Here is a 26,950-nt window from a genome sequence, read left to right as displayed (position 1 = left end):
GATTATACCATTGTATGGAAGTGAATGGTACTCATTTTGAACACTTATTGTAACTTCATAATAAATAGCACAGTTAAAAAGATTAAAGGGTTTGAACTGTTGTACAACCCATTTTAGTACAGGCAAATAAGGTGAAAGTAAATAATAAGTAAAATTTGTGCTCTTAAAAGAAAAATTGTTTATCTCACAAACTAACCACTTTAACCTACAAGTATTATACATTTTTGAAATCAGCTCAAAGAGGAGTATCCAAATTTTACATAAAAAATATGAAAAGTAATTTAAAAAAATAAAGGGGATTTTGCTAGGGGTGAGGGGGTGGCTTTTCCAGTAAGTTTAAATAAGCCATAACGCTTGCCCCTTCCAACATAAATTGACGTATATATACAGTGCTTTTCAGATAAAAGTATCCACCTTTAATAACTTTTGTAATACTGGTATTTAGAAAAAATCCAAAAACACGTCAATTTATGTTGGAAGGGGCAAGCATTATGGCTTATTTAAACTTACTGGAAAAGCCACCCCCTCACCCCTAGCAGCATCCCCTTTGAGCTGATTTCAAAAATGTATAATACTTGTAGGTTGAAGTGGTTAGTTTATGAGATAAACAATTTTTCTTTTAAGAGCACAAATTTCACTTATTATTTACTTTCACCTTATTTGCCTGTACTAAAATGGGTTGTACAACAGTTCAAACTCTAATCTTTTTAACTGTGCTATTTATTCTACTTAAAAAATCCAAACAACAAAAAACTCTACTTTTCATTAAAGTTTGACATTGTCAACTAGAATTTGTAGTCACTACTGATAGTGTAATTTGTTACATTATTTATTTTGTTTCTCGGAAATGGTTTACTCTTTGCAAGAAAGAATTGAAATTGTAGGTTTATACTACCAAAATAATAATTGTGCAAGAGCTGCTGCTAGAATATTTAACGAATTACATGACGGAAGACATGCAACTCATAAGTATGTAATTCAACTGATGGAGAAATTTACCACAACAGGGTCTGTTTGCAATAAAGTGCATAAGCGAGAGGGACTCGTAAATAACGAAGCAATCCAAGTGGCAATTTTAGGCCAAGTCAGCTTAGAGGCTCAACAACCCCAATCGTTGTCAACAATAAGTAGAGCGATCGGTGTTTCATCTTCTACAGTTTTCCGAGTTCTACATAAATTCAAGTACCACCCATACAAAGTTAAGTTGGTGCACGAGTTGAATGAAGATGATTTTGATCGTCGTCTAGAGTTTTGCGAATCAATGACGCAAATTATCAATAACAATCCACAATTGTTAAACAATATTTGCTTTTCTGATGAATGTGGTGTGGTATCCTAGGTAACCACATTGTCGGACCTTTCTTCATCAACGGAAATTTAAATGGTGAATCATATCTTGAGTTACTCAGGGAAGGGGTTGACCCACGTATTACAACAATAATAGAAAATGATGATAACCTTTCCGAAGATTTACTGGTATTTCAACAAGACGGAGCTCCCCCACACTATGCTATGCCTGTCCGACAATTTTTAAACGAAACATTCCCCGCTCGTTGGATAGGTAGAAAGGGGCAGATGATGGAGTGGCCACCTAGGTCACCGGATTTAACACCCCTAGACTTCTTTTTATGGGGGTATTTAAAAACAAAAGTTTATGCTGCCCAACCAGAATCTCTGGATGATTTACGAGAGAGGATAGAAAATGAATGTCGACAATTAAATCCAGCCGTATTAAGCAATGTCAGAGAGGCATTTCAAAATAGATTATACCATTATATGAAAGTGAATGGTACTCATTTTGAACACTTATTGTAACTTCATAATAAATAGCACAGTTAAAAAGAATAAAGAGTTTGAACTGTTGTACAACCCATTTTAGTACAGGCAAATAAGGTGAAAGTAAATAATAAGTAAAATTTGTGCTCTTAAAAGAAAAATTGTTTATCTCACAAACTAACCACTTTAACCTACAAGTATTATACATTTTTGAAATCAGCTCAAAGAGGAGTATCCAAATTTTACATAAAAAATATGAAAAGTAATTTAAAAAAATAAAGGGGATGCTGCTAGAGGTGAGGGGGTGGCTTTTCCAGTAAGTTTAAATAAGCCATAATGCTTGCCCCTTCCAACATAAATTGACGTGTTTTTGGATTTTTTCTAAATACCAGTATTACAAAAGTTATTAAAGGTGGATACTTTTATCTGAAAAGCACTGTATATATATATATATATATATATATATATATATATATATATATATATATATATATATATATATGCATATACACATATATGTATCTGCCTATATAAACGTTTCCAAACGTTTACGCGCACTCAAATCATAACATTTTATTCCAAAAATGAGAAAACCTATTTTGCTACAAAAAAATGTCATTGGTTTTTAACCATAACTCGATAAATTCTAAAACTATAGTATTATATAACAAAGCATTTTGAAGGAAATTTCAAGAGTTATAAGCTCATGTAAATGAAAAATATTTTGAGCCTTTCAAGGTAAAGGTTCAAAGGTTCGAGACAGGTAATTTTTCCACTAGTAGATACTCCTCTATTTTTCAAGTCACAGAAATAATAAAACCAAAATATTTGTTGGGAAAAATACTAAATTTTTGTTTTTCATAATTTTTGACGTATTTTCCTTAGTTTCAGAGTTATTATGCAATTAAGGCAATTTAAAAAAAAAATGAAAAATACGTTTTTAACTTTTACCGTATATTTTTCAAAAAATACATATTCCAAATCGATCTAACTGCAGGATCGTATAAATAAGACTAAAATAAAACTAATTGTAAAAGGTCTACGTTCAATTTTAATTCTGGTGGAAATGGTACAGCTGGAACTGCTCATGTTTCTTTAAAAAATATGAATGACCAATTTTTTTTTGGTCCAAATCACTTTATAAGTGCTCATTTTAAAGGTCTTTTTGAGTACTACAAAAAACCCATCGATTAGAATAATCTCCCCAAAATAAGCTTCCTTTCACTAATCACATATTGCTTTGTATTCGACGTAGAACATTTTATAAAACAATATTTGTTCTGTTTTTTCATGAGCTATAATTGTCACACTTTTTTAATAAATTGCGTAGTTTTTGATTTACTCCAGAAAAATGTTTGAAAATGAGGTTTTCAATTGTGAATAACTAAAAAACTATTGATATCTCGAGAAAATTCTTTAAATATTTTTTATTTATAATTTGATTTTCTGTTGATTTTTTTCATTATTTTTTAATAATAATTTCTCATCCCCGATTTTTATCTAATTATGTGCCAAATTCCAAGTACGTCGCTTCTGTTTCAAAAAATTCGGTGGTGAAAATCTTCACTGACTGCACAACTAAAATCAAAAAAATCAAAAAATATTCACAATAACAAATATAAGCTGGTTTCCTTTAAATAACCCATCATATAATTATATTTTCTACATTAATGTTTTCACTTCTTCATTACATTCACTGAAATATCGTACTTCTTTATTGTGTCCTCGTATTGTATTTATTCAGTATATGTTTAGCACTAAGTTTTACATTACAAACTTCGCGTTTTGGTGATTAAGTATCTGTAAAAAACTCAGATAGCATTCGTATAACACGATCTAAGTACTTTCACCATTAAAATTTTCGAACTTCATGATGGCAATGCCAGATTTAACATATTCACATCAGAGTGGCCATATCCCAAAACTTGCTACCTTCGTATGCTAAATAATGCTATTTTTCATCTCATATTATAAATTGAATATTTTGGGCACCACCAAAAAAACCTTTACTTCTAATTTAACTGAGGTGGTACATTTGAATATCTCCTTGTTTTAAGAGATATTGGAGTTGCTGGCCAATTGACTGGAGTTTATACCAAAAGTTGATGAAATAAAGGACCATTAGCCAATTCTTTGCATGTACTGAATAATCTAAAATAGACAATAGTCCAAGAAACTTGCTTCCATTTACTTTGGTTAGAGATGTAGCGTATACAATAACCACTTATTCAATGAGGCCATATCCTAGAAATTCAAATTCAATTTCTTAATTACCGTATGAAGTATTTAGAATATCGATAAACCATGCAGTCACTGATCGGAAAGTAATTTCCCTCAAAAAACATCATTAGATCAAAAAACTAATTAATTAGAAGTAAGTAATTAGAATAGTTTTGGTATCGCACACTAGACTAGATTAAAAAATACTTTGTTTTTTTCTATCTTAGTAAATAGCACTGCAAAAACATTCCGCCCTATTTACATAAATCACTGCAGCTAAAAATTGCTTATGTAAGAGAAAGAGAAATCTACGCATGGAAGTCTAATACACCAGATAGCAATTTGAGTATATTTATTTTCAATGGTACTTGGAGTTATCCGAGTTATGATAAAAGTTAGCAGAGACCATATAGTATCTATGACAATTCGAAAATTCTTTATTTGAAATTATAATTTATCCGTATAATGCTCAACACTACCTATATGTAACATAGGATAGAATAGAACGGTCTGATTTCGCGAAATCGTTTGATATAAAAGTTGAATTTGTTTTCACTAGGGCTTTTATTGGAATATTTATTTTAAGCTTCTTTTACTCATCACAGTATACCCAGCGGTTAGGCGAAAGAGAAATATGTTTTCAATAGATTCTGTATTCGGTTTATTTTCCTGCGGAGAATCCAATATGTTAACGTTTCTTATGAAAAAAGAGGTAGAAAATCATTTTTGTACCCGGAAGGCAAAATGAACGAAATAGTTGATTTTGAGGATCAAGGAACGGTAAAAAAATTATGCTAATCTTACTCCCTGCCTTAAAAATACAATATGAGGCTATAATTTTTCAAATAACATTTTTTTAAAAAGCGTAGGTTCACCGTAAAATATTTTCAATCAATTTTTCACATATAACGTATATAGGGTCTTCGATTTTTGATATATATTGGGATGTGCCTAGGTATTTGTTCATCAATGCCAAATATAAAATTTTTATTTTTACCAACTACAAAAAGCAAATTGGATAACATGTCGTGATACTTATGCAACTTTTACATTAATATTTAATGGGCAGTTCATATATACACAAAATGGTAATACTCACACTAGACTTAACTAACTCAAATAATAATAATTATCCACTACTTATATAATTAACTATTCACCACTTTCATAACTAATATTCTAATTTATTTAAATTCACCGGTTTTTAATTATAAGCAAACTTTCGCTGCTGAATAAGCTATAATAATAATAAATAATAAACAATCCTGTACAACTTTGGAGAATGATTTGTTTGTTAAAACTGTTAATAAAGTTTTCTTGAAGTCTACTTTCAATTTTTTCCAATTTTAACTTTTCTAATACGAAATTAATGAGAATGGTATATAATTTGGTCATAATCGAGCTTAGAATTTTGATTATTTTGAAAAATATAATTTCATACAACACTTGAAGAAATTTGTATTTGTAAAACACTGTGTTGTATCATGATATAGTATTTGATAAGGAACCATCTTTTACTTAACAATGATTCTGTAGACAATAGCTTTCTATTGGTAATGAAACAATTCACAATTTAAAATATTTATTCTTTCATTATTACATTATGGTAATTATATAGAGTTTGAAATGAAATTTGAAAAGCATCTGATAGCGAATAATTTCACATAATTCAATTATTTTTTTCCGAAACAACTGACAGCGTTGAAATAACATCTACTGCCACGTTTGCGGTTGTCGTTATTTTTATTACTACTTCTTAGATTCCTTTGAAACCTTGAGTTAGAATAGAGGATATCAGCTAAGTTTAATCGTGGCTCAGAATCCTGGATGTATTCTGGATATCTTAACTGAAAAAATATTAAATTAAAAATAAAATCAACTTGTAATCAAATCTTCTAATAAAATGATATAGGAAAATAGGAAAATTATGTTGTATGTTTTCAAGAAAAGATCATCACATGAATAAAAAGAAACATATAATCCATATCAAGGGATTTTTACTGATGGGATGATTTATTCTCACATATATCTACCCTTTTATTATATTCACTTGCTTATTTAGTAACTACTACATTTATTCAATTATTTGAAATTTTATTCATTCCATAATTTATTGATTTCCACCACCACATAGTGCAAATACATGTAAGTTAACAGTTTACAAAGAATTTAATCAGATGACAGTAGCGTTTGGTCGTAGAGATCATTCTTCTGGTCAATGATATAGACAAAAAAAAACAAGTAATACTATTGACAAACGTATCAATTTTCTACGTCTAATCACTAGAAGTTCACCTGTCCCTTGCAATCGTAAATTATCATTATATTTTATCCCTTAGAAAAAAAAATTGAATCATTTTCATTATCTGTAGTTTAACATTAGTTCCTCAGTTATCCTAACAGACCTTCTATAAATAAAATGACTAACCAAACTCTTTGAAGAGGGGAAATGTAGTTACATAAGATTTAGTACTTTAAAAAGTGTTAATCATATCCATTAACAATATCAACTGTTTTTTATAGATAGTATGAAAAAAATGCCAGAGAGAGCAGAACATATCTCAGGTTCCAATTGTTAATACTTTAAGATGGATAACATTGAAAAAGAATCTATTTCTACTATCGTTATAGCAAGAATCTATAATAAATCTGATATATATGCTTGAATGCAGCTTTATTTTATGGGGATCAATACTCAGAAGAAAAAGTCATACTCAATTTTACAGATTCTTTCACGATGCTCTTCCATAGTCTCACGATTTATTTAAGAGTAAACAACTGGTACATCCAAATATTTACATAAAATCAAATTATTCCTATGCTTAAAAAGTTCTTGAGCAATAAAGATATTAAGAAATTCAGAAAAAAAATTTTTTAAACAAATAAGTGGTTTATATTTGAAAAGTGGCTAGAAATGTATGTGTAGGAATAAAAAACAGAACAATTTTGCAAAATGCCCTGTCAATACTATTGATAATTTGTTTTCTGAATATTATTTAGTCCTGGAGGAATCGGAGTATGAGTACCGAAAACTATTCTACATCAATGGTGCTATGAGGCAATCTCGTGCCTTATTGTTTAACCGAAGTTGTTTAAACAACTGCAAGGGATCGGAGCTATTTTTTTATATTCTTTATTGTAATACAAATAAAAAAGGGCATATTTATCACGATAAAATTGATATTTTTAGAAATATGATTTTTGAAAAAATCGAAAAATCTCAAATTTGGTTACTTTTGATCCATGGAAAATATATTAAGATAAAGAAGTGAATGTATTGAATGTAGAGTGTTATGTAGATAATATTTACGGTCCTTAAGAGGTATTTCTACATTCATCTGAGAGCAAAATGGTGCTGGCGGCTGTACATGAAGATACGAGTACTGTTTTATCTGCACGGAGCGAAATCATGATAGTAACGTCGGTACAGGAGGTTATGGGACAAGGTACATCGATTATGATTAAGCAATAGAGCTACGACTGAAAGGGTGGTAAAGGAGTACTAATTGGAGATGTATTGGTTACGTCGGCGAAGGAAAACTAAGTGGTTATGATAAACGTAAACGCTGACCCGACTACCATCAAGAAGGAGACCTGTGTATCAGCAACGTCTATAGTCTCTCAAACAACAATAACTGACAATTCTCATGAACGATTTGAAAAAAATTATATCGGAAGCTGGTCTTTCCTTGAATCGAGCTGACATAAGGAGAATGAGAGAATTGCTCTCATAGCATCGAGACCCACCCAGACAATCAGCTCACAGACTATCACTAGTGAAGAGAGAGGAATCTGAAAAGATACTTCGCGAGATGGAAGAGGATAAAGTAATACTACCATCTGAAAGAGTCCATGCTTATCTTCAGTAGTGCTTGTGAAGAGAATGGATAGAACTACAAGATTCTTTCTGTACTATCGTCAGTTGAACAACGATAAGAAGAAAGGCAGCTATCCTCTAACCCGAATTGATGATACAATGGATACTTTAGCTGGCAGCAAGCTGTTTTCTACCTTGGTTCCAGAACATGTATTCAAAGGACTCCAAGCTGAATAGCTCATGTTGAACTCTAAGAAGAGTCAGACATTTCAAAACAAGTCAAATATATAGGTTATATAGTGAGCAATAAAGAAGTGGTGGTGGATCAAGAGAAAATTCCGTTCAATAATGCTCGCAACTAACTGCAAGCATAAAGTTGGGAGTTTTCTTGGATTTTACACGTATTATCAAAGGATCGTAATGAAATTTGGAGATATTGTCAAGCCATTGACTCGATTCACAGAAAAGGGGAGTTCTTCACTAGGTTGGAGACTATCGAACGGCATTCAAGACCTTGAAGAGACACTTAACCACGATGCCGATTTCAGGTTTATCAATTACCAGAGGGAGACTTAATACTGATGCAATCAGCGTAGGGATTGGAGAAGTGCTCTCACAGATGCAAGAAGGACAAAAAAGAGTGATGAGATACTTCAGTAAAGTTCTCTCGAAATTAGAACGAAGCTAGTACGTCAACGGTACTCAAGACAAAATAGGCTCAGTGGTACTTCATTGAAGAAGGCCTCTTGAAAGAATTCTTGAAAACGATTATGGAAAAGAGAAGAAAACTAGTTATGCCGAGGGCGAAAGTAGACTGAATTTTCGGAACGTGTTATTGGTTGAATAACTCCTTTGCTGTGAAGGACTGGTTTAAGAAATGTGCGATTCGTGCTACGAGTAATGGAAAGAGAAAGGCACCCATGAAATAGAATATTGCTGGTAGCCCTGCCAAGAAAAAATCCTCTAAATTTCGTACGATCATTTCGTACGACATAAAGCGGTAGTAAATCGTAAGGGATTATTTTATAAAGTGGCTGGAAAATTACACGATCCCGAGTCAGGAGGTATTGTTGAAAGAATTTATGCATCCACAGCGATCAAGGAAGACATTTTGAGAGGCATGTGTTCGAAGAAATTTTTGAGTTGGGAATGAGGAGGAACAGTATAACCCCATTACATCCACAGTCAAAAAAATGAACAGGGCTATTGCATGATACCTGTCTAAAGTAATTTTCAGCCCCCAAAGCTTGTAGATCTGTTATTAGTGAGTTCATAGGTGACACAATCCTGTTTAGATGTGAAATGTGGCTTCTTTGTGAACTAGAACTTAGCTGCAAGCCTGGAGAAGAATAAGCGGGAGTAAATTATGTGATTCAATTGAGTAGGTGAATGGAAGATAAACATGAATTATTTATCTCAAATATTCAAGTTGCCAGCGACAAAATGAAAAAACGATAAGTTTTGGAAGACACAGACGGCGGTTTTAAAGAAGAAACTAAAAATGGTTACACAACCCTACTAGAAGAAATGGACTCTCTCCAAAATTACAAAAATCATGGGATTGTCCACAATTAATCAAGAAATGGATCAATGATGTATTAGATCGTATGTGCAAAATCCTCGAAGGAAAACCAAAAATATTCCTCTAAAATCAACTAAAGCCGTTCAAAGAAGATAACCTGCTGGAAGAAGCATATCCAAGAAGAGTCTTTATGAATGCGTAAGGACGTACTAGGAGAACGAAATATGAAGTGACTACAAAATAACAACAATATCTCTTCACTATTCTAGGATATTATTTACTGGCATGCAACATTTCTGCCAGTATCAAGAAAGCATGTGAATTGGCAACCGTCTTCTGAAAGAATTTGGGGTGATTGAAGAAACTCATACAGATACAGATTTTTTGTTTGTTCACAGTATTCTTTCTAATTATTTACTGATGTAATCAATGCAAGTCTCATCATTATTTCTATTATCTAAACTAAATACTATTGAACATATTGGATGTATTTGTTTCTTTTTCCAGAGTTGAATTGACAATTGAACAAAGTTATACTGATCAAATAGTTTCGTTAGCTCTTCCAATGTAGAGTGTAAAAAGCCTTTGCCAATAATTATAATAATAAATTCAACCACCATGAAACTAAGAATTTAAGATTTATTGAGTATTTGGTGCACAATTTGGAATAGATTTTTTTGGTTTTATTTTGTTTTCAATAAAAAATGTAGCACTGTAAATTAAGATGGACAAAAAAATCAAAGGGTGATCAGAATAATTGTATGATCAACTAAATACGGGGTGTTCCAAAAAAAGATGATCTCTTCTCTAGGATAGATAGTAAACTGAAAAATATTTGGGTTTTGTTCAGTTTAAAATTTTCGAAATGGCATCCGTATTGAAGATAAGGGCGTTGAAGAAAAAAAATATACACATTTTTTAAGATTTTGCCACAACCATTGACAACATTGTATTTAAATTTTATACGAATATGTTTTGGAAACTGATACATCCAATAAATTTGGATTTATTAAGCAAAATTTCAATTGAAATTGCACATCATTCAATTTTGCATCAAAAAGGTACTCTTGATAAAACTCGATACTGTGTACCGTTTTCAAAATATTTTTATTTGATAATTATGAAGTAATAACCGACGCTGGTATGGAGAAATGATAAATGTATGAATTGAACAAAAAATCACAAGATGAATATTTCAAAAAAGGCTAATAAACAAAATAGAATTCAATTAGTAGGTATTCACAATGTCCTTCGTTTTCACGAATACACTAGTCTGCGGGAGTTAATTTCTTGTTTTGAAGAAGGAATGATGGGGACAGGAGGGGCAACTCCTAAGCCTCATGATAAGCCTTGGTTCTTCGGTATTTACACGAAAAATATTATCTACATATATTTTATTTATTTTCAAGGAATTTATTTCATTCCAATGCAATGTCTTAAGCTTGTAAATGTGAAGCTTTTAAACTTTGTGATGGACGCAGAGGTCAATTTTCTGAAAGGAAGGGGAATAAATTTGAAAAGACGTTCGTATCTCCCCATCACTTAAAAAAAGTATAAGAAAAAATAGATCAAAATTCGAAAGAAAGAAGTTAAGTTCTTTTCTATTAGAAAAAATTCAAATTTTGTTCTCAAATTTGTTTTTCCCGCGCCCCTGCAAAGTGGTGAAAAAGATTTCCCTTCAGTATAACACTACACCTTCACATTGAATTATGGTTTTGAGAAGATGTTATTATGATGAATATTTTGAAATCGATTCCAATACTGAAGGTTCATCGAATATGCTCTGAAAAAAATAAAAATTGTGGCTCCTTGTAATGTTTCAAAGTTTGTCATATTTTGTACAGAGAAGAAAATATTTAAAAAAATATAGAAAAAAAAATTCCTCGAAACTAGGCAACTTGCGGTTGCGGTCCTCCCTCCTCGACATATCGAGCTTATTTATACGTTACAGTCCCTAGCCAAATTATTAGACGCACTGCAAGATTTCATGTAAAATATTAACTACCGAGTGATATTGTACCGTTTTATTAACATAAATAAAACAACATCAATTTAGAAAATTATATGTTTATTAAATTTTACAGAAAAGTGAAAAAGTCAATATTTAGTTGAACCACCTTTAGCCGCTATGAAAGCTTTAATTCTGCGCGGCATGCTATCAATGCAAGACTGTACTGTCTCCTGTATTTCTAAAAGTTGGGTTTGTTGGTAATCTTTTCTTTTCTCTTCTTCTTCTTCTTCTCTTTTCATTAGCTCCCACACATTTTCAATCGGATTCATATCAGGACTATTACCCGGCCAATCCCACAGATCTTCTGCCAAAAAAGCTTTGACAGATCGAGCAGTGTGGCGGGGAGCTCCATCTTGCATGAAAGTGAATGGTCCTCCACTTGAAAACCATTCTCTGAGCTGCGGAATCAAGTGATTTTGTAATACTTTTTTGTACTGATCTTGCCTCATTGTTCAGACGTACAAACGTCCAGTGCCCTTGCCGCTGACTGACTGACCAAATCATCACTTTGGAGGGATGTTTAACCGTTGGAACAACACAGTCAGATTGAAACTTTTCTCCACAACGACGACGCGCATATAGAGATTTATTCTGCAAAATTTCGAATGTGCTTTCGTCACTGAAGCAGACCTGTCATAAATAGAAAAAAATATACAAACTTCCATGTTTCTTTGCTTTACTTAACTTAAAATGATGTGAATGTGTAAAGTTTTGATTAAATTACAATATCTTATCGATCTCCAGAAGTCCACATCGTTGTCTTTCCATTGTTTGGCCCACTTCAGGCGCTTTGCTTTCATTGCAGCTGTTAACTAGGGCTTCCTGGCGAGGCGACAGGCTTTAAAATCTAGCTCTTTCAATTTTCTTCGAACAGTGCATTCAGAAGCATTTACGCTAGCATCCTGGAGTTGTGATTTTATCATATTTCTTCTAACAAATCTGTTTTATAGACAAATTTTCTTAAAAAATCTCTCGGACCGTGGAGTGAAAATTGGTTTTCTAGCGCATCTTTGTTTTCTTTTTGGACTTAATTCCTCTCCTGACTCAATTTTCGTTTTTATGCGTCGTACACTAGCTTCAAAAACCTTCAATCTTCGTGAAATTTGGCGGTTTTTGCATTCACAAGGGCCTTCACTTCAGCTTTTTTACGTGGTGAAAGATCGTCTTTTTTACCCGTAATGAAAAAAGTCCAATTATTTTTTTCAAACACTACATATAAAATGAACAAATAACTGGGTAGTATTAAACTGTTAAACAAACAATCGCAGTCCATAAAGCCACAGAAACACGCCCGTACCTGACGAGATACACAGGTTAGTACTTGTTTACGTTCATGTATCACATTGTTAACATACTGTTGCCATATGTTAAGAATAAAAATAAAAAATTAATAATATTGTAGTTTAAATATACAATTACTGCATAAAACTTCTTAAGAAACATAAAATTATTTACAAAATACAGTGCGTCTAATAATTTGGCCAGGGACTGTATAATGTCATATTTGACCTCTACTACTCGAATATCGTATTGAAAATTCTATCCTGAAAGATGTATTCAGTCTATTGAAGAAAAACCGCAATTTTGATGTATTTTTCACAAAAATCGGAAAATGGGTGAATTTTTAATTTGAAATTCGGGCACATCCCGAGGTCGGATCTTGAAAGTAACAGCATATTCATGTTCAGGGGGATCAAAATATGTAAAATTGATCCTAAGAACGTCAAAATTACTCCCCCCACTTTTTCACGGGGGGTGGAACCTCAAAAATCGCCCCCTGCCTCTCCTATGGCGAATTTTCATAAACATATTTCTAAAGTGCGCTAATCATTTTCACTCTCTGCTCTCCTGATTTAGATATGAGAGAAAGAGATATTTTTTTATCTAATAAAATGAGGATTTATTGCTTTTTATTAGTGGGGTAGAAAATAGTCACTGAAATTCAATATATAAAATAAATGAATTGATATGTTCTATAGAATTGTTAACGATTGCTATTGACTTACTTTGATCAAATGTAATCTTTTTCTTATCAATTAATTTAAAAGTTGTATGCTTATATTTAAAAAAAATATTATTTTCTTAACTATTTGGTTAATATGCCGTACAGATGAGATTTTAATTTCAATAGTTGATTTCAACTGATTTGATTATGCAATAGTGAAAAACGGAGATAGTTTATACTAAAATAAAATTATGTCGAATAATTGAACTATTAACAGTTAATAGTTAAACAGAACTGAATAGATATTTTTCTAGAATTTTAATTTTCTTTTCCAATTGAGTGTCAAACCATAAGGCACCAACTCTATTCTTGGAAAAAAGCTATACTCTTTCAAACTATTTATCCCTAAAGTAGAAGTAATGCAGAGAATTATTTTGATTTTGTGCATAATTTTCAAGCACAGTTTCCAATTAGTACCTACTTTACAAAAAATAATATGGAATAGCTATATGAGTAAAAACGCACACTCTTTATGCTCACATCCTCGTAATGAACATATTCTCTACAAAGAATTTTTTTTCATTACGAGGTTATATAAAAATAATCATCTGTTTTAATAAAAAGCCAAGTAGCTTTGTATTTGTACTGATTTGAAAAAAATACCATAACAGGTGCACTACCTACCAGTTAGCCGAAGGCTGTTAAAATTTTCAGCTTCATGGCTAATTAATTAGATAGATTATGTAGAATGTATCAATTAACAAATTTCATGTGTTTATAATCGGCTTTTCGTGGAATCCATAACAATAAATATAACCAAATTTGATCAAATACATACAAACTTGGATAGAATACTTTATACAAAATCACTGAGCTTCTGGTTTATAATTTATAGAAGACACCCTTAAAAATACATCATATTATCCGGAAAGCAGTCAGTGAAGCAGAATAACTTAGTTTTATAAGAATTTACAAGTAGATTTCGATGTAAGGCTTTCCTTGAAAAATTTTCAAAGCAAAAAGTCACCAAAACTTACTTATTCTCACTCAACGAGCTCATAGTCTAACTACTTCGAGATATACGCTATAAATTCAATTCTGGTAAAATATTTCAATCAATATCACGAATCACTGTCCAATAGAAAGAATTTCAATGGCAAATGGAAGACTGCCTATAAAATTTTATAAATAAAACTGGAATAATTTTAAAAAATATAACTCATTCCTATACATTTATGGGAGTACAAATTCCCAACAGTATTGATATAGTATTTGCTGCGTACATTATATAGTGTAGGTGATGTGAAAATAATGCTGTGAATTTTTTTTTTAAACGAAATAGGCCTCTAAAGTTGCGACATCAGAACTTATATTTGAGTATATTTTCTTAGTTATAAATTTGAACATTATGAATTTTCTATGAATCATAACATATGTCCATGTAGTGTGTAGCATAAATGATTCTACACTACTATCGCAAGGCCAGGGGTTAACAATTCGTAACTTTTGCAGGGACATTCTGTACAATCAAAAGATAAACAAAATGATTTTCTGAATCGATTTTTTAACAAAAAGGTACTCTTTGTTTAACTCGATAAAAATGATGGTGTAAAAGATATATATATTTAATCGTTGTACATGCCAAAAAAACCGTTCGCCATAAAAAGATATTCTGAAAAAATGTATCTTAAGTTTAAATTACTTATTGAAAATACTTACAGAAGGTACTAAAACACAAAAAAAAGTTTCCAATTGAACTGAATACTCTCGATTGTCGTGTTACGAAAAAATTGAAATGTGAAATAATTTAGTTGGTTATCCTACAACTTATCAAATCAGAACAAAAAAACTATAATAAATGTTCCAAATTGGGCACTTGCCCTTTTACACACTTCCGGAGTATATGGAGAATATTTCTTTGACCTTGGAAGAGCATTCCAAGATTCTGCCTTATAACGTCACAATGGATCATTTCGTTTCTTGTGTTTACCATTGTTTCCGGTTCTCATAATTTACATTCATAGGTAGATGAAAATCCTCAATGTATAATGCAAACAAATAATCGATTTTGTGTTATTGTTGTCCATATTTTTTGATAATAACCTGCATGGTCAGCAATACGTAGAATTTCTCACCTATGTTATGTGATATTCCTCTAAACATATGATTCATGCACGATGGAGCCTCTCCCCACTTCCTATATAATATAAAAAATCATCCAAATAACATTTTTCCTAATAGGTGGATTGGAATATGTAGAAGTGCAAGGTGCCAACTTCAAACAGTTATAATAATTTTTTTGTTTATATTTGATAAGTTGTAGGGTAACCAACAAAATTTTACATATATCCTTAACCATAAATTTTATCGAGTAAAACAAAGAGTGCGTTTTTGTTGAAAAATCGATTGAAAAATTATTATCTTTCAGTTGTACAGGTTGTTCCTTACGTATTGTTTACCATTGGGCATGAGCCTTTCCTGACCTTCAGATGGTAGTGCAGAAATATCTATTTCATCAAATACACTACATCGACATACGTAATGACTCATTAAAAATTCATTATGTTCAAATATATAATTTAGAAAATATACTTAAATATAATTTCTGATTTCGCAACTTTAACTCAGGAACGAGTGGTTATATGAGAAAATTTCTTCCATGTCACAACATTATTTTCATTTACTCACTCCCGAATTTTTGACGTTAAGTCCCGGAACACCCTGTATAACAGTTGGAGCTTGGAACACATTGATCACTATCTTGAAAATTAGCATATATTCATAAGAAACCAAATTCTTTGTCAGAAATAATCACTTGATGTAATCCAGCGTTGTTGAAAGTTTACCATTGTAATGAAACAAACCGCTCACTAAAACAAAGAAATTGATATTTCTCCAATTTCTAGCATTTGAATTGAGGTACTACTAAATGTCAATCTAAGTGTGCTAAGCAACTTTATAGAATTTGGAATACAACAAAAACAGCAAAAAGAGGAAACAACTAAAACATTTATCTCTAGGAAATCTGAATAGGTACAATAACTTAAACAATACATTCTCTTGAAGTCACATTTGTATTACACCCTAGTAAGAAAGCATCTATGGTTTTCGTAATTTCATGTCAATAACTTAAACAGAAAGTCATAAAAGGTATGTATTAGACTTTGAAAATGGAAAAAGCTTTGAAGGATGCCAGTGAGTAATGAAGACAGTCTAATGAAGTGTGTGTGAAAGTTAATTAAAATTTCATATAGTATCGTAAACGACCTACAATTCACAATCATTTGTATTTCGACAGGCACACCTAATTGATTGAAATCTAGAGGATTGCAAATAAGAGTTTTGGTACGAAGCATCTACGGGTTATTTCTAAATTGATATTCTAAAATAATATGAAAAACATTCAGAAAGGGAATGTGAGGAAGAACTTTCCTATAATAAAATTGACGTTAATTGAACCTTCGGTCGATAGGTGAACTTAGTGGATCAGTTTTATTTTACTGGATTTTTTTATGAGTGTTTACTCTTATTTGTGAGCTACTGCTGTTTCGTCGATAATGTCCTATGTGATATTTTTCGGAAAAAATATAATACAACATTCGTCAGAGCAATTGCCAGAAAACTAGGTATTTTCTCCTAAGAACCATGTTTTCGAATAATACAATAATCCAGACTTTTTTCAATGGGATGCCAATAGTTTTCACATACACATAAGAAAGGTTTCCTGGTAGTGCGGGTCGACTCTTCCTGTTATTCTAGAAGAATATTACCTACTAAACAGGAACCGCTAGAACCATCCTCAGAAACTTTTTTCTAACAGCTATTATCGATCTCATGCGCTTCTATATATCTATATGGTTTATTAAAACTCATATTGTCTGGCTTAATCCCCAATTATTTCGTTAATTATGTCTGTCACCATATCACAACTTACTTTGTTATTGTTCTGTTCATGATGAAAGTTTTATTCTGATTTGTTATCAGTGTCGTGCTCACCTTCGTTTTCATCCTCGTTTGAAATGCATTTCTGTTCTGACAATTGAAGGTCAGGTGCTTCATATCTTTGACGCTGCAGATGTCAACGATGTCCTTAAATAAATAATAATAATTTTGTTATCATTACGAAAAGACCCCTGTCCCTTCAATTCCGAACATAGAAATTCTGCAGTGCGGACATTTAATCCATATTTTGATATTAGAAACAACGCTTTATGTTATAATTCCTTAGATTCACTACAATTCCATTTTGCTGGTCATTGGGTCAATGTTGTCTGTCTTGAAAGATACGACTTGGATTATTCAGTAACCGCTGGTAATGCTTTTTATAGAAATCTTACAATAGTCTGTACAATAGAACAGACATGTTTTCCCATATAGTTTTTCCAAAATCTTTCATTACATATTGGATCTTTAGAACAGAATCATAAAAAGATGTTCTCCAGAGTAAGTCCAAGAATTGAGCCTTATGGTAAACCCCCCGACATGTGGTAAGTTGTTTTTTCATGTACAATGTGTCTTCTATTCAATTAATCTCGGAAAAGTTTACAAGATATCCCGAGATTTCTTGTTAGAATTGAGGGTGTATTTCGCTTTTGTTAGATACATTATACTTTTCTCTATTATTTGTGGAGCAAATTATGTTTCTATGAATTTTCTAGTTCTGTTTTTTTTCACCTAGTTATCTTATTCGTTTTCTCTTATCTCTATTCTTTTAACTAAGTACCCAGCGTAATGTTTGCGCCAACCGACGATATCGCGATGAATCCATTTTAGGAGTTAATAATTAGACGATAATCATGCGAGAATCAGTTGTTTAAAAGACGTGAGCACAAATGTTATAATTTACTGTAAATCCGAAAGACGTATGAGTTTGAGAAGAGATATAATCGTATTTTATTTAAAGATGTAAAGACATCGGGTCCCTTATATCTGAAACTTAGACGTGTGGATACACCATTATAAGTTTTTTTTGTGATGAACTTTTCAGCTAACATATCCACAGTTTAGTTCTAAATAATATCCCGGACAACACAAGCTAAATTAGAACCCTATACTATATTTTTGGGATCCCTCACGGGATCGGTTAATGGTTAAGTTGAATGGATTGATCAAGTGTTGTTAAAAGTAAAATGTACAGTACCCAAATTTTGAAAAAATTTACTGTAACTGTAACTAAAAATATATAGACTCTTTCAAATATTGTGAAACCAAAGCCCGCCAACGAACTTGGAATGTAACTTTGATCCACCGCATCGGTGAGCGGCAAGTAGTGAACTATTTTACAATGCGGAAGTATTAATCGCAGGACTAACCAGTGAGATAGGACTACAAAAATTGTCATCGTCAACAAATGGTAACATTCTGAATTCCTTATCCTTAGAAGCCCACAGAAAGAGGTAAGATCCATATTGTTCCAATTCATCGAACGACTCACAGTTTTTACAAATTTTGATCGTTTCAACAAATTAATGTATAGACTTAAAGTATGTATTCATATATGTGTATATTCATATGATTGTAGTGTTTCGAAGTAGACATTAAAGTATATTTTTATTGTGTTATAGAATAAGATGAATTGCATTGATAGAATCTTGAAACGAAATTATCATCTAGCTGGGTATAAGAAGTATTAAGTAGATACAAATTAAGATAGAAATTCGTGTTATATATTTTTAATATATATATATATATATATATATGACTCGATTAATTTACCTATTTTTTGTTGAGTAGGAATCATTCAAATATTGTAGAGGCGTTTCGCTATCTTTGAGTTTGAGCCGTTAGTTCTTTTTACTTATATTTATTCGAACATTTTTAATCAAAAATTACTTCTCGTTTAAAACATATTGCACAAATTCAACTCAACATAAAGCATGGACAGTTGCCGGCTGTAAAAGCATTGCTTTGGTTAGCTTTTGAATCAGAGTCACGATCTCAAATGACACGAAATGCGGACGAGTATGCGAAAAAGTTTAAAAAATAGATAGGTTGGTAAGTGAAAAATTGCAGCCTTTTGATTTAGCTTCGATTTGTAATATTTTGACTTTTGAGTTAAGTAAAACGATTTGATTTGTTCTTAAAAAATTTAGATCTAAAGATGCTGATGCTAGTGTAAGACGTGATATTACAGAAGAAAATATAGATGAATGCACTGATTCTGGAGGGGAAATGATCTAGAACTTGTTGATCACGAAAATAATGATAATTCAGGTCTGCATTAAGGTTTAAAGTCGAAATCAATCAGGGATTCTTTTACATTAACGTTTGGAGAGAAAAGAAAACTGTGTTCAAACTTTGGATGATTACCCTGTTCGGAAATGGATAACTGATTTTAAGGAAATTGCTGAGATAACTGGATGAAACGAATTCAGAAGCTTATTTTTGCTAAAAAATTGTTTACAGAATTAGGTAAACTCTTTATTCTGTTGGAAGAAGTAATTGAGTTTTCCATACCTCAAAACGCTTCAAAATAAAAGTTAAATACTTTCTCAATTTCTCAATTATTCTGAATAGTTTCGCATTACATCTTAACACATGGAATTCGTTAATAAGTAGTCAATTCTTTTTTTAAAGGGTTACAATTTGTTAATAAATCATTTATGGTGTGATCATTATTTCTCAATTGCTGAAATGATGTGAATATTTTTATTTAGAACAAAATTCTTCCATTGTGAAAACCCTTATAACAATAGCTCACCTTCCAATTTTACATCTCTAATGGAAATAGTAATTTAAATTCTTAGATGTTTCTGGATTCTAGAGACGTGAGTTGTTCTTTGACCATATATTCATTTCATCAGTAATTTAAAAGTAACTAACAAATTTTTATATGAAGGTTTCCAAATTAAAGCACATTTATTGATTCAATTACTGACTCCATGTTCGTACGCTCTAAATTCTAATTTATGGTTCAATAAAATACTATTTAAAATTATTAGTTATGGGAATTATTGAAGATGTCCACTAGAAATAAGATTTAGTCTGTCGATTCCTACTCTTATTATTGCCATTGTAAAATGAAATGAAGTGATGAGAAAGATATTATCAAATATTCCGAATATAAGGACTCATAATTTATATTTAATCATTCACATATTTTAACAATACGAGCAAGGAAATGTTAGTGTTTTGTGAATTTTCGTTTTATGGAGTAGTAATATGTGATAATCTTGTCCCGTTTAAAATATTGGAAATTAAGCTTGAACCTCATACCAAATATGGAATTCAGGTTTTGTAATTTCTTATACCGTTTGGATACCTTCACTGTATGTTGATATCCCAAAAAGATCTGGATCGGTATTTCAATTAGAACAAGACTATGATGTTCACCACTGGAAGGAAACAGTTTAAAGAAATATGTGTAATGTTCAATATAGAAATAAACTTGAAACAGCTAAATATGTTTTAAGGAAAAAAAATACCATTAATTCAGAGTAAGACTGATCCTATCAGCCATTTTGAATAAAATTACGTTACAAAACTACTTGAAAAGCACACTGCAACTTTGTCGATGAGTTGTAAGTTGCTTCGATATTGCGCAATAACATATCCCTATTCTTGTACTTTTTGGTTAATAAATCCTTTAAACCAATATGCAGTCTCTGTAATACGTAATTCTATACATATTTATAATTAAATATAATAATATCCTACACACAGTAACAAGCAGACGACAATCTGCAATTATTTCAATATTCTTCAAGAAAAGTAGTTGATAAAGGAAAATAGTTGATAATTTTGTTCACTATAATTATCAACATCAAAAATTTTGAAATAATAGAAACAACCCAGGAATTTTGGGAATCCAAAAAAAGTTTTTAAATTCGACCATTCGTATTTATTCGGTTAATTAGGGAAATATGTCTTTATAATAGGGAAAAAACAGAATTCAGGTATCGGTACATGTAAATAAAGGAGTATAGTTTCGAAAATATTAACAGACGAATTTTCCTGATATTGATATATTTCAAATAAGGAGAGTATCAACTACAACAGCTAACACAAAAGAAAGCTTAGTTTGTCATGAATTGGTAACACGAATATATGCATGCAATATAGTTTTAACATATATAGAAATTCAAAAATATTGATATGTTGACATTTATAACACTATAATAATATTACATGCTTTTGATTCAATAAATTCGAAATATATGAAGGAATTTTGATACTTATTATATGAAAGGATTAATCTTGATATTAAAATATATTTCTTCACCTTTCTTAGAATAATAATAACCAATAATTATCAATTTTTTTTAATCTACCATTGTTTGATTTTGATAAAATTTTGTTGATTACCAAAAATATACAGATAATCAGGAAAATCATTGACAATTTCTATTCAATTGTATAGAAAAGATTGAGAATTTGTACAAAGATAGGCAAAATAAATTTAGATCTTCAAAACAGGAAGATAAAAATAAAAACGGAAAAAAAAATTCGCGTGAATCTGGAAAGAAGATTGCTCATAAAATGAGTTATTTATAATAGTATTTTGATAGTAAATGGAGAAGTTGTTTTGTATGTACAAGAAATCGTTGTTACTTATAAATCGCTTCTCCCTTGACAACTCTTCATTTGGTGGTTATATGATTTTGAATTAATAATGAGATAAATTAAAGAAAATTTTTGTTTTGATTTCACCTCTCAATTCTTATTTGTGGATAGAATTAGAACAAGTGATTTCTTTCAGTTGTATTGTTCACTTTAATAAACTTTTTCCATTCTGAGATTCCATTTCCATTAAAATTAAAAACTTAATAAAAATAATATTGTGTTTACAACTATAAGATATAGTATATGTAGAATAAGTTTAATACAGTGCGGATATTGAGTCTTACCCCTTTAGAAATATCCGTTATTTTGAAGATAATATATGAAAAATTGTCACCCCTTTTTATCCCCTACCCTTCAAAGCTACCCCTAAGAATTCCCAAATAGCATGGGGGCCCGTGCTATACTTCATTGGAAACGATTTGAAAAGCAGAACTTAAAAATGTATCACACTTTGCTTTGATCTCAAATATTTATTTTTTACTTTTGTATTTTTAGAACATACCGATATATTTCAAAAACCAAGCATTAATCAATAATTGATTATAACAACGTCAAATTAACACTTAATTTGTAGTAAATCCATCCAATTCAAGTAGCGAACACGAAGTGGAAGAACCGTTCTAAGCATTGTAAAAAAGAAAAAAATGTTCTGAAACTATGGATAATGATATTTCACAAGATCCAAATTACTTGAGACATATTTGTTTTCCGATAAAGCTACATTCTATTTAAATGATAATGTACAACTAAAAACCGTTAGATATTGGTCTGACGGAAATATTCGACTGTTAGGACCTATATTAACCTATTATATATACAAATAGTTCCTGCATTTGACAATGTAGTTAGAAAATAGATATTTTTCAACAGGATGGAGCTTATGGATGGATGGATCTTATTGCGCAGCTCGTATTGGAAATACGAAATAATTTGTATTTATGAAGATGGATTTGGCATCGTGGATTCATTGAATGGCCATCAAGATTACCAGATGTGACTTCACTATATTTTTACCTATGGGATCTTAAATAAAAAGTGTATGGGAGCCATTTGAGACACTTGCTAAAGTCCATCAAATAATAATGGAACAATGTTATAGGATGGATATTTAGGCACTACAAAAGGTTAGGAAGGTAACGAAAGAAAGGATCTACTTTTACCAGGAAGAATATGGAGAACAATTCGAGCATCTCCGGTAATAGATTAAGTTTTCTTTAGGATAATGTGTCCAATACCTTTAAGAATCTAACCTAACCAAAGAATTAATATGATATGATTTCTTGATAATTTCCATTACTTATTTTATCCAAATTTGGAAAATTATGTTTTTTTTAGTTCTGCTTTTCAAAACCTTTATAACGTGTGTGTGGCACGCCCTTCTCCATTGCTATTTAAAAAATCTGAACGCGCAGCAGCAAGGGGCTAAAAGAGGTGAAAATTCTTTGAATGCTATAAACATTTTGATTCAAATAAAAATTGACAAGTTCGACGATTTTTATCTTTGTATAAAATAACGGAGATTCCTAGGGGGAGGTAAGACTTAATATCCGCACCATACGGTGTAGATATATTGTCATACGGGCAAAATTCACTCTCGGGCTTTCATAACTCTCACTACTTCCAATAAATTAGGAAAAACTCTGTTTATAAATCAAAACGGTTACAAAATATAGATGTGGGATGTAGTTTTGCACAACAGTCGACCTCGATAACGTTAGAAAGTATATATAAATCCTATATAGTGAATATATATATAAATATAGTGAATTTCTGAGATGAGGCTTCTAAATATCCTCACCTATTTTTACAATCCATATCAAACATTGATAACTTATTATTTATTATTTAATAGAACCCTTCAGTTACATATAAGCTTCTGTACCCAAATTCCTTCTACATTGTTAAAATTTTTTTCATAATTAAATGAAGAAATTTATTTTCTGAAGCAGCTAACAGGGTTGAAGTAGCAGGCTTTAAAACGACGTTTGACATCACTTCTGTAATCTCTCTGAAAACCTACTTGATTGTTGTTTAACTCCGCCATAGCCAATTTTTGTGCGAGAAGCTCCATCTGCCAGGGTTTTAAGCCCGATCCTAATTGGTTGGATTCCACATCAGCAAACTGTAATGAAAATATTCAATGATTACCTTGTCATAGAAGTAATATAATTATTTATATTCAATTTGATCTAATTGCTTCAATTCATTTATTATTATCAGATCCTGTAACATTATGATCTATATTTGAATGTTAGCTTGTTAGGTGTTTACCACTTCTCTGAAAACGCTTATTGGAAATAGCCAATTATGTTATCAGGACTCTTAAACATAACTTTTATTTGAAGTTTCCATTCACCCAAATAACTTTTCTTTGGCATAACAACATAACAAACTATATTTTGCTAGTTCCAAAACTATCTATTCCAACACTGTATTGTATCATAAACAAAAGTTAAATTATTTTGACAAATCTGATGCAGAGTTTTGTAATCTACTGAGTTTTGTTACTATTTATATTGTGCAGAGTTTGATATATGATATATGAACAAATATGTTCCGTAAAGATTCCAATGTTAATGGCAATATAAGAAGAGTGTATAAAGAAAGAGTAGGGGATATGGGAGAGGGTTGACTATAGGGGTAAGTAGATTAAGCAGCAATAACTCGCCACCCTCACTTGTTTCTCATCAACAAATCACAAGCATGATGCCTCCTCGCTAACTGCGAAAGTAGGAGCTGCAGGTTTTCTGCGGTTTTCCTGCAACCTGGTGAACCACCCCTCCCTTTTTAAATTTGAAATAAACAAAAAAACACAAAATTTTCAAAAGAACAAAAAAAAATAAAATAAACTCAAATCGAGAAGAGCCGTTTTGGCTTACAAGCTTTATATTTTCGTTTTCTTCTTTCTCCCTTAGACAAACACAACCCAACGCAACAACCCCTGCCCCTGCAGAGGAGCTACTCCTATATTAGGGCCTACTCCAACAAACTCTCCTCCTTACGAAAATCCTCCTTATCCTACCAAACTTTAACCAACGAATCTCCCTCTCCCTCTCTAAATGCGAAATAAGCAGCTGCAGTCGCGCGGCATTCGTGAGTGGCATCGCATATTGTATTTTTGGTTTCGGTAAGTAATTTTTCTCTTTCGTACATTTGTAGTAATGCTGTGACAGGGTTTGCATATGATGAGCAGGTGGAATTTAAAGTGACTTAAGGGATTGATGAAATTTAATCGTGGTAGGTAGACTAATTAGCTTCTTTTGAATGAGTGTAATACTTTATCATTCTTGATATTATTATCCTTCCTAGTATGTAATTTTGAATGGTGTTGTGGGTTGAGGCAGCGTTGAATTAAGAAGTAGTTGAGTCTGGGGTTGGGGCCCACTTAAATGAATAAATAAATCGAAAATATTAGTTTTAATTTAAATATAAATTATTTATCTTATTTCATAAACTATATGATATTTTTATTTACAAAAATTCTTTCTCGATTTTTATTCTCTTTAAAACTGTGAATTATCTTTCTGCTTCACTGTAGGTATCGTCACGAGCAATCTGTAGGCTATATATACATTCGAAAAAATTTCGATATTTGTAGGGCCTGGGGCTTCAGCCTCCCTTAGACACCTCCTAAATCCGACGCTGGATTGAGGACTCAACACTATTATGGTTTTCTATCACACTCTAAATGACAGCTATATTTTTACAGAAAATAGGGATGTACATTAGAAAATCTAAAAGGGGTTATGTACCAAAAGATATCCTAGAAAGTGTTTGCCATCAGTAATCTTTGATAATAATAGCACAAACGCCACATCAAAGAAATTCCAAATTCCATAGAAAACGTTGCATAGTTATGTAACTAAACTTAAATAGAAGCTAGAAGCTAGAGTAATAAGAACCTTAGTAAAGCTGATTTTACCCTGGATACAACGGGGTGCATAAAAAATAGGCAGATATTTAGCGATGACAAAGAAAATAAAACGGAAGCTTATTTAAAGACGGTGGCTAATACTTATTATGGATTAACATCATATGAGACACGCAAGTTTAAATTCGAGAATACAAAAAATGAAAATAAAACTATGCATGAGTCTTGGTATACAAAAATAATGGATGGCGAAGATTGGCTCGGTAATGTTTTAATACGGCATCCCTCATTATCAATAAGATCACTTCAAACTACCAGCCTATCTATAATAAGAAAAATGTAAGTGAGCTTTTTGTTAACTTGAAAAAAGCTTACAAACGATCATATATAAGCCTAGACGACATTTGAAATTTTGATGAGACAGAGAGATAGTTCATATCAACTCTGTAAGTTTCAATTTCTTGTTCCATTTTTCAAGCAGATCTTCATGGCACTGATCAGTGGGACATTTACCAACAGGCTGAATAGACTGAAAAGAATTTTGATGAGGCAAACAAGAGGATTTTAAGTATTTTGAAGAAAAGGCGATAGAATAGAGAAATGAAAAAATACAAAAAAAAAATGAGGAGCACTTGAACATGATCTGGGATGGCTGCTGGTGATTACTTCAAAGTTAATACGTATCTCATTGTCTAAAATTCGAGTTAACAAATAGATCTATAGCATATTCAGCTAGAAATTTTCATTTCTTATATAATTGATTGAGTTTTTACCATCGGTTATAACAGAAAAGGTGGTATCTTGGAAGATTTGTACACCAATGATTTAGAATCGGAATTAGTTCAGGAACGCGTACACTTTCAAAGCTACCAACTTTTACTTCTTCGTTTTGTTCTGTGTACATCAGTAGTTATTCAGGTGAGAGAAGCTTTTTTTTTAAATAGTAAAGACCTATTCACCTTTGATTTTAATAAAGAAATGTTTAATGCTCTAGTCCTTTTATGCATAGTGAAATCTAATGAAAATTTTTTATACAACAATATAATCATGATTTTGTTAAATTTTACTTATGTCAGATTTATTATTATTTACGTGTTAAATAGTTTTAAACCATATCGTAATTTACTTTAAAAGTAGGACAACTTTGCTTAAATTAATGTCTTTCAACAATTATTTGAATTATTTGCTGTGAAAAAAATATAATTTGAATAACTGTGAACTATGGT

General features: G+C 31.3%; 1 protein-coding gene across 1 annotated transcript in view; it reads right to left on the bottom strand.

The window, feature by feature from the left end:
- Nucleotides 1-5,565: 5,565 nt before the first annotated feature.
- Nucleotides 5,566-26,950, bottom strand: part of LOC130448639 (uncharacterized) — a 112,437-nt gene continuing 91,052 nt past the window's right edge. Inside the window, exons 4-5 of the mRNA XM_056786088.1 lie at nt 23,874-23,975; nt 5,566-5,843 (exon numbers count right to left, since the gene is read on the bottom strand). Of these exons, the coding sequence (XP_056642066.1) occupies nt 5,670-5,843; nt 23,874-23,975 (276 nt within the window). The 3' untranslated portion in view covers nt 5,566-5,669. The remainder of the gene's footprint in view (nt 5,844-23,873; nt 23,976-26,950) is intronic.

This window comes from Diorhabda sublineata, chromosome 9 (assembly GCF_026230105.1).
Source record: "Diorhabda sublineata isolate icDioSubl1.1 chromosome 9, icDioSubl1.1, whole genome shotgun sequence".
In the NCBI taxonomy this organism is placed as follows: Eukaryota; Metazoa; Arthropoda; class Insecta; order Coleoptera; family Chrysomelidae; genus Diorhabda; species Diorhabda sublineata.
This window is presented reverse-complemented; position numbering and strand designations above follow the sequence as displayed.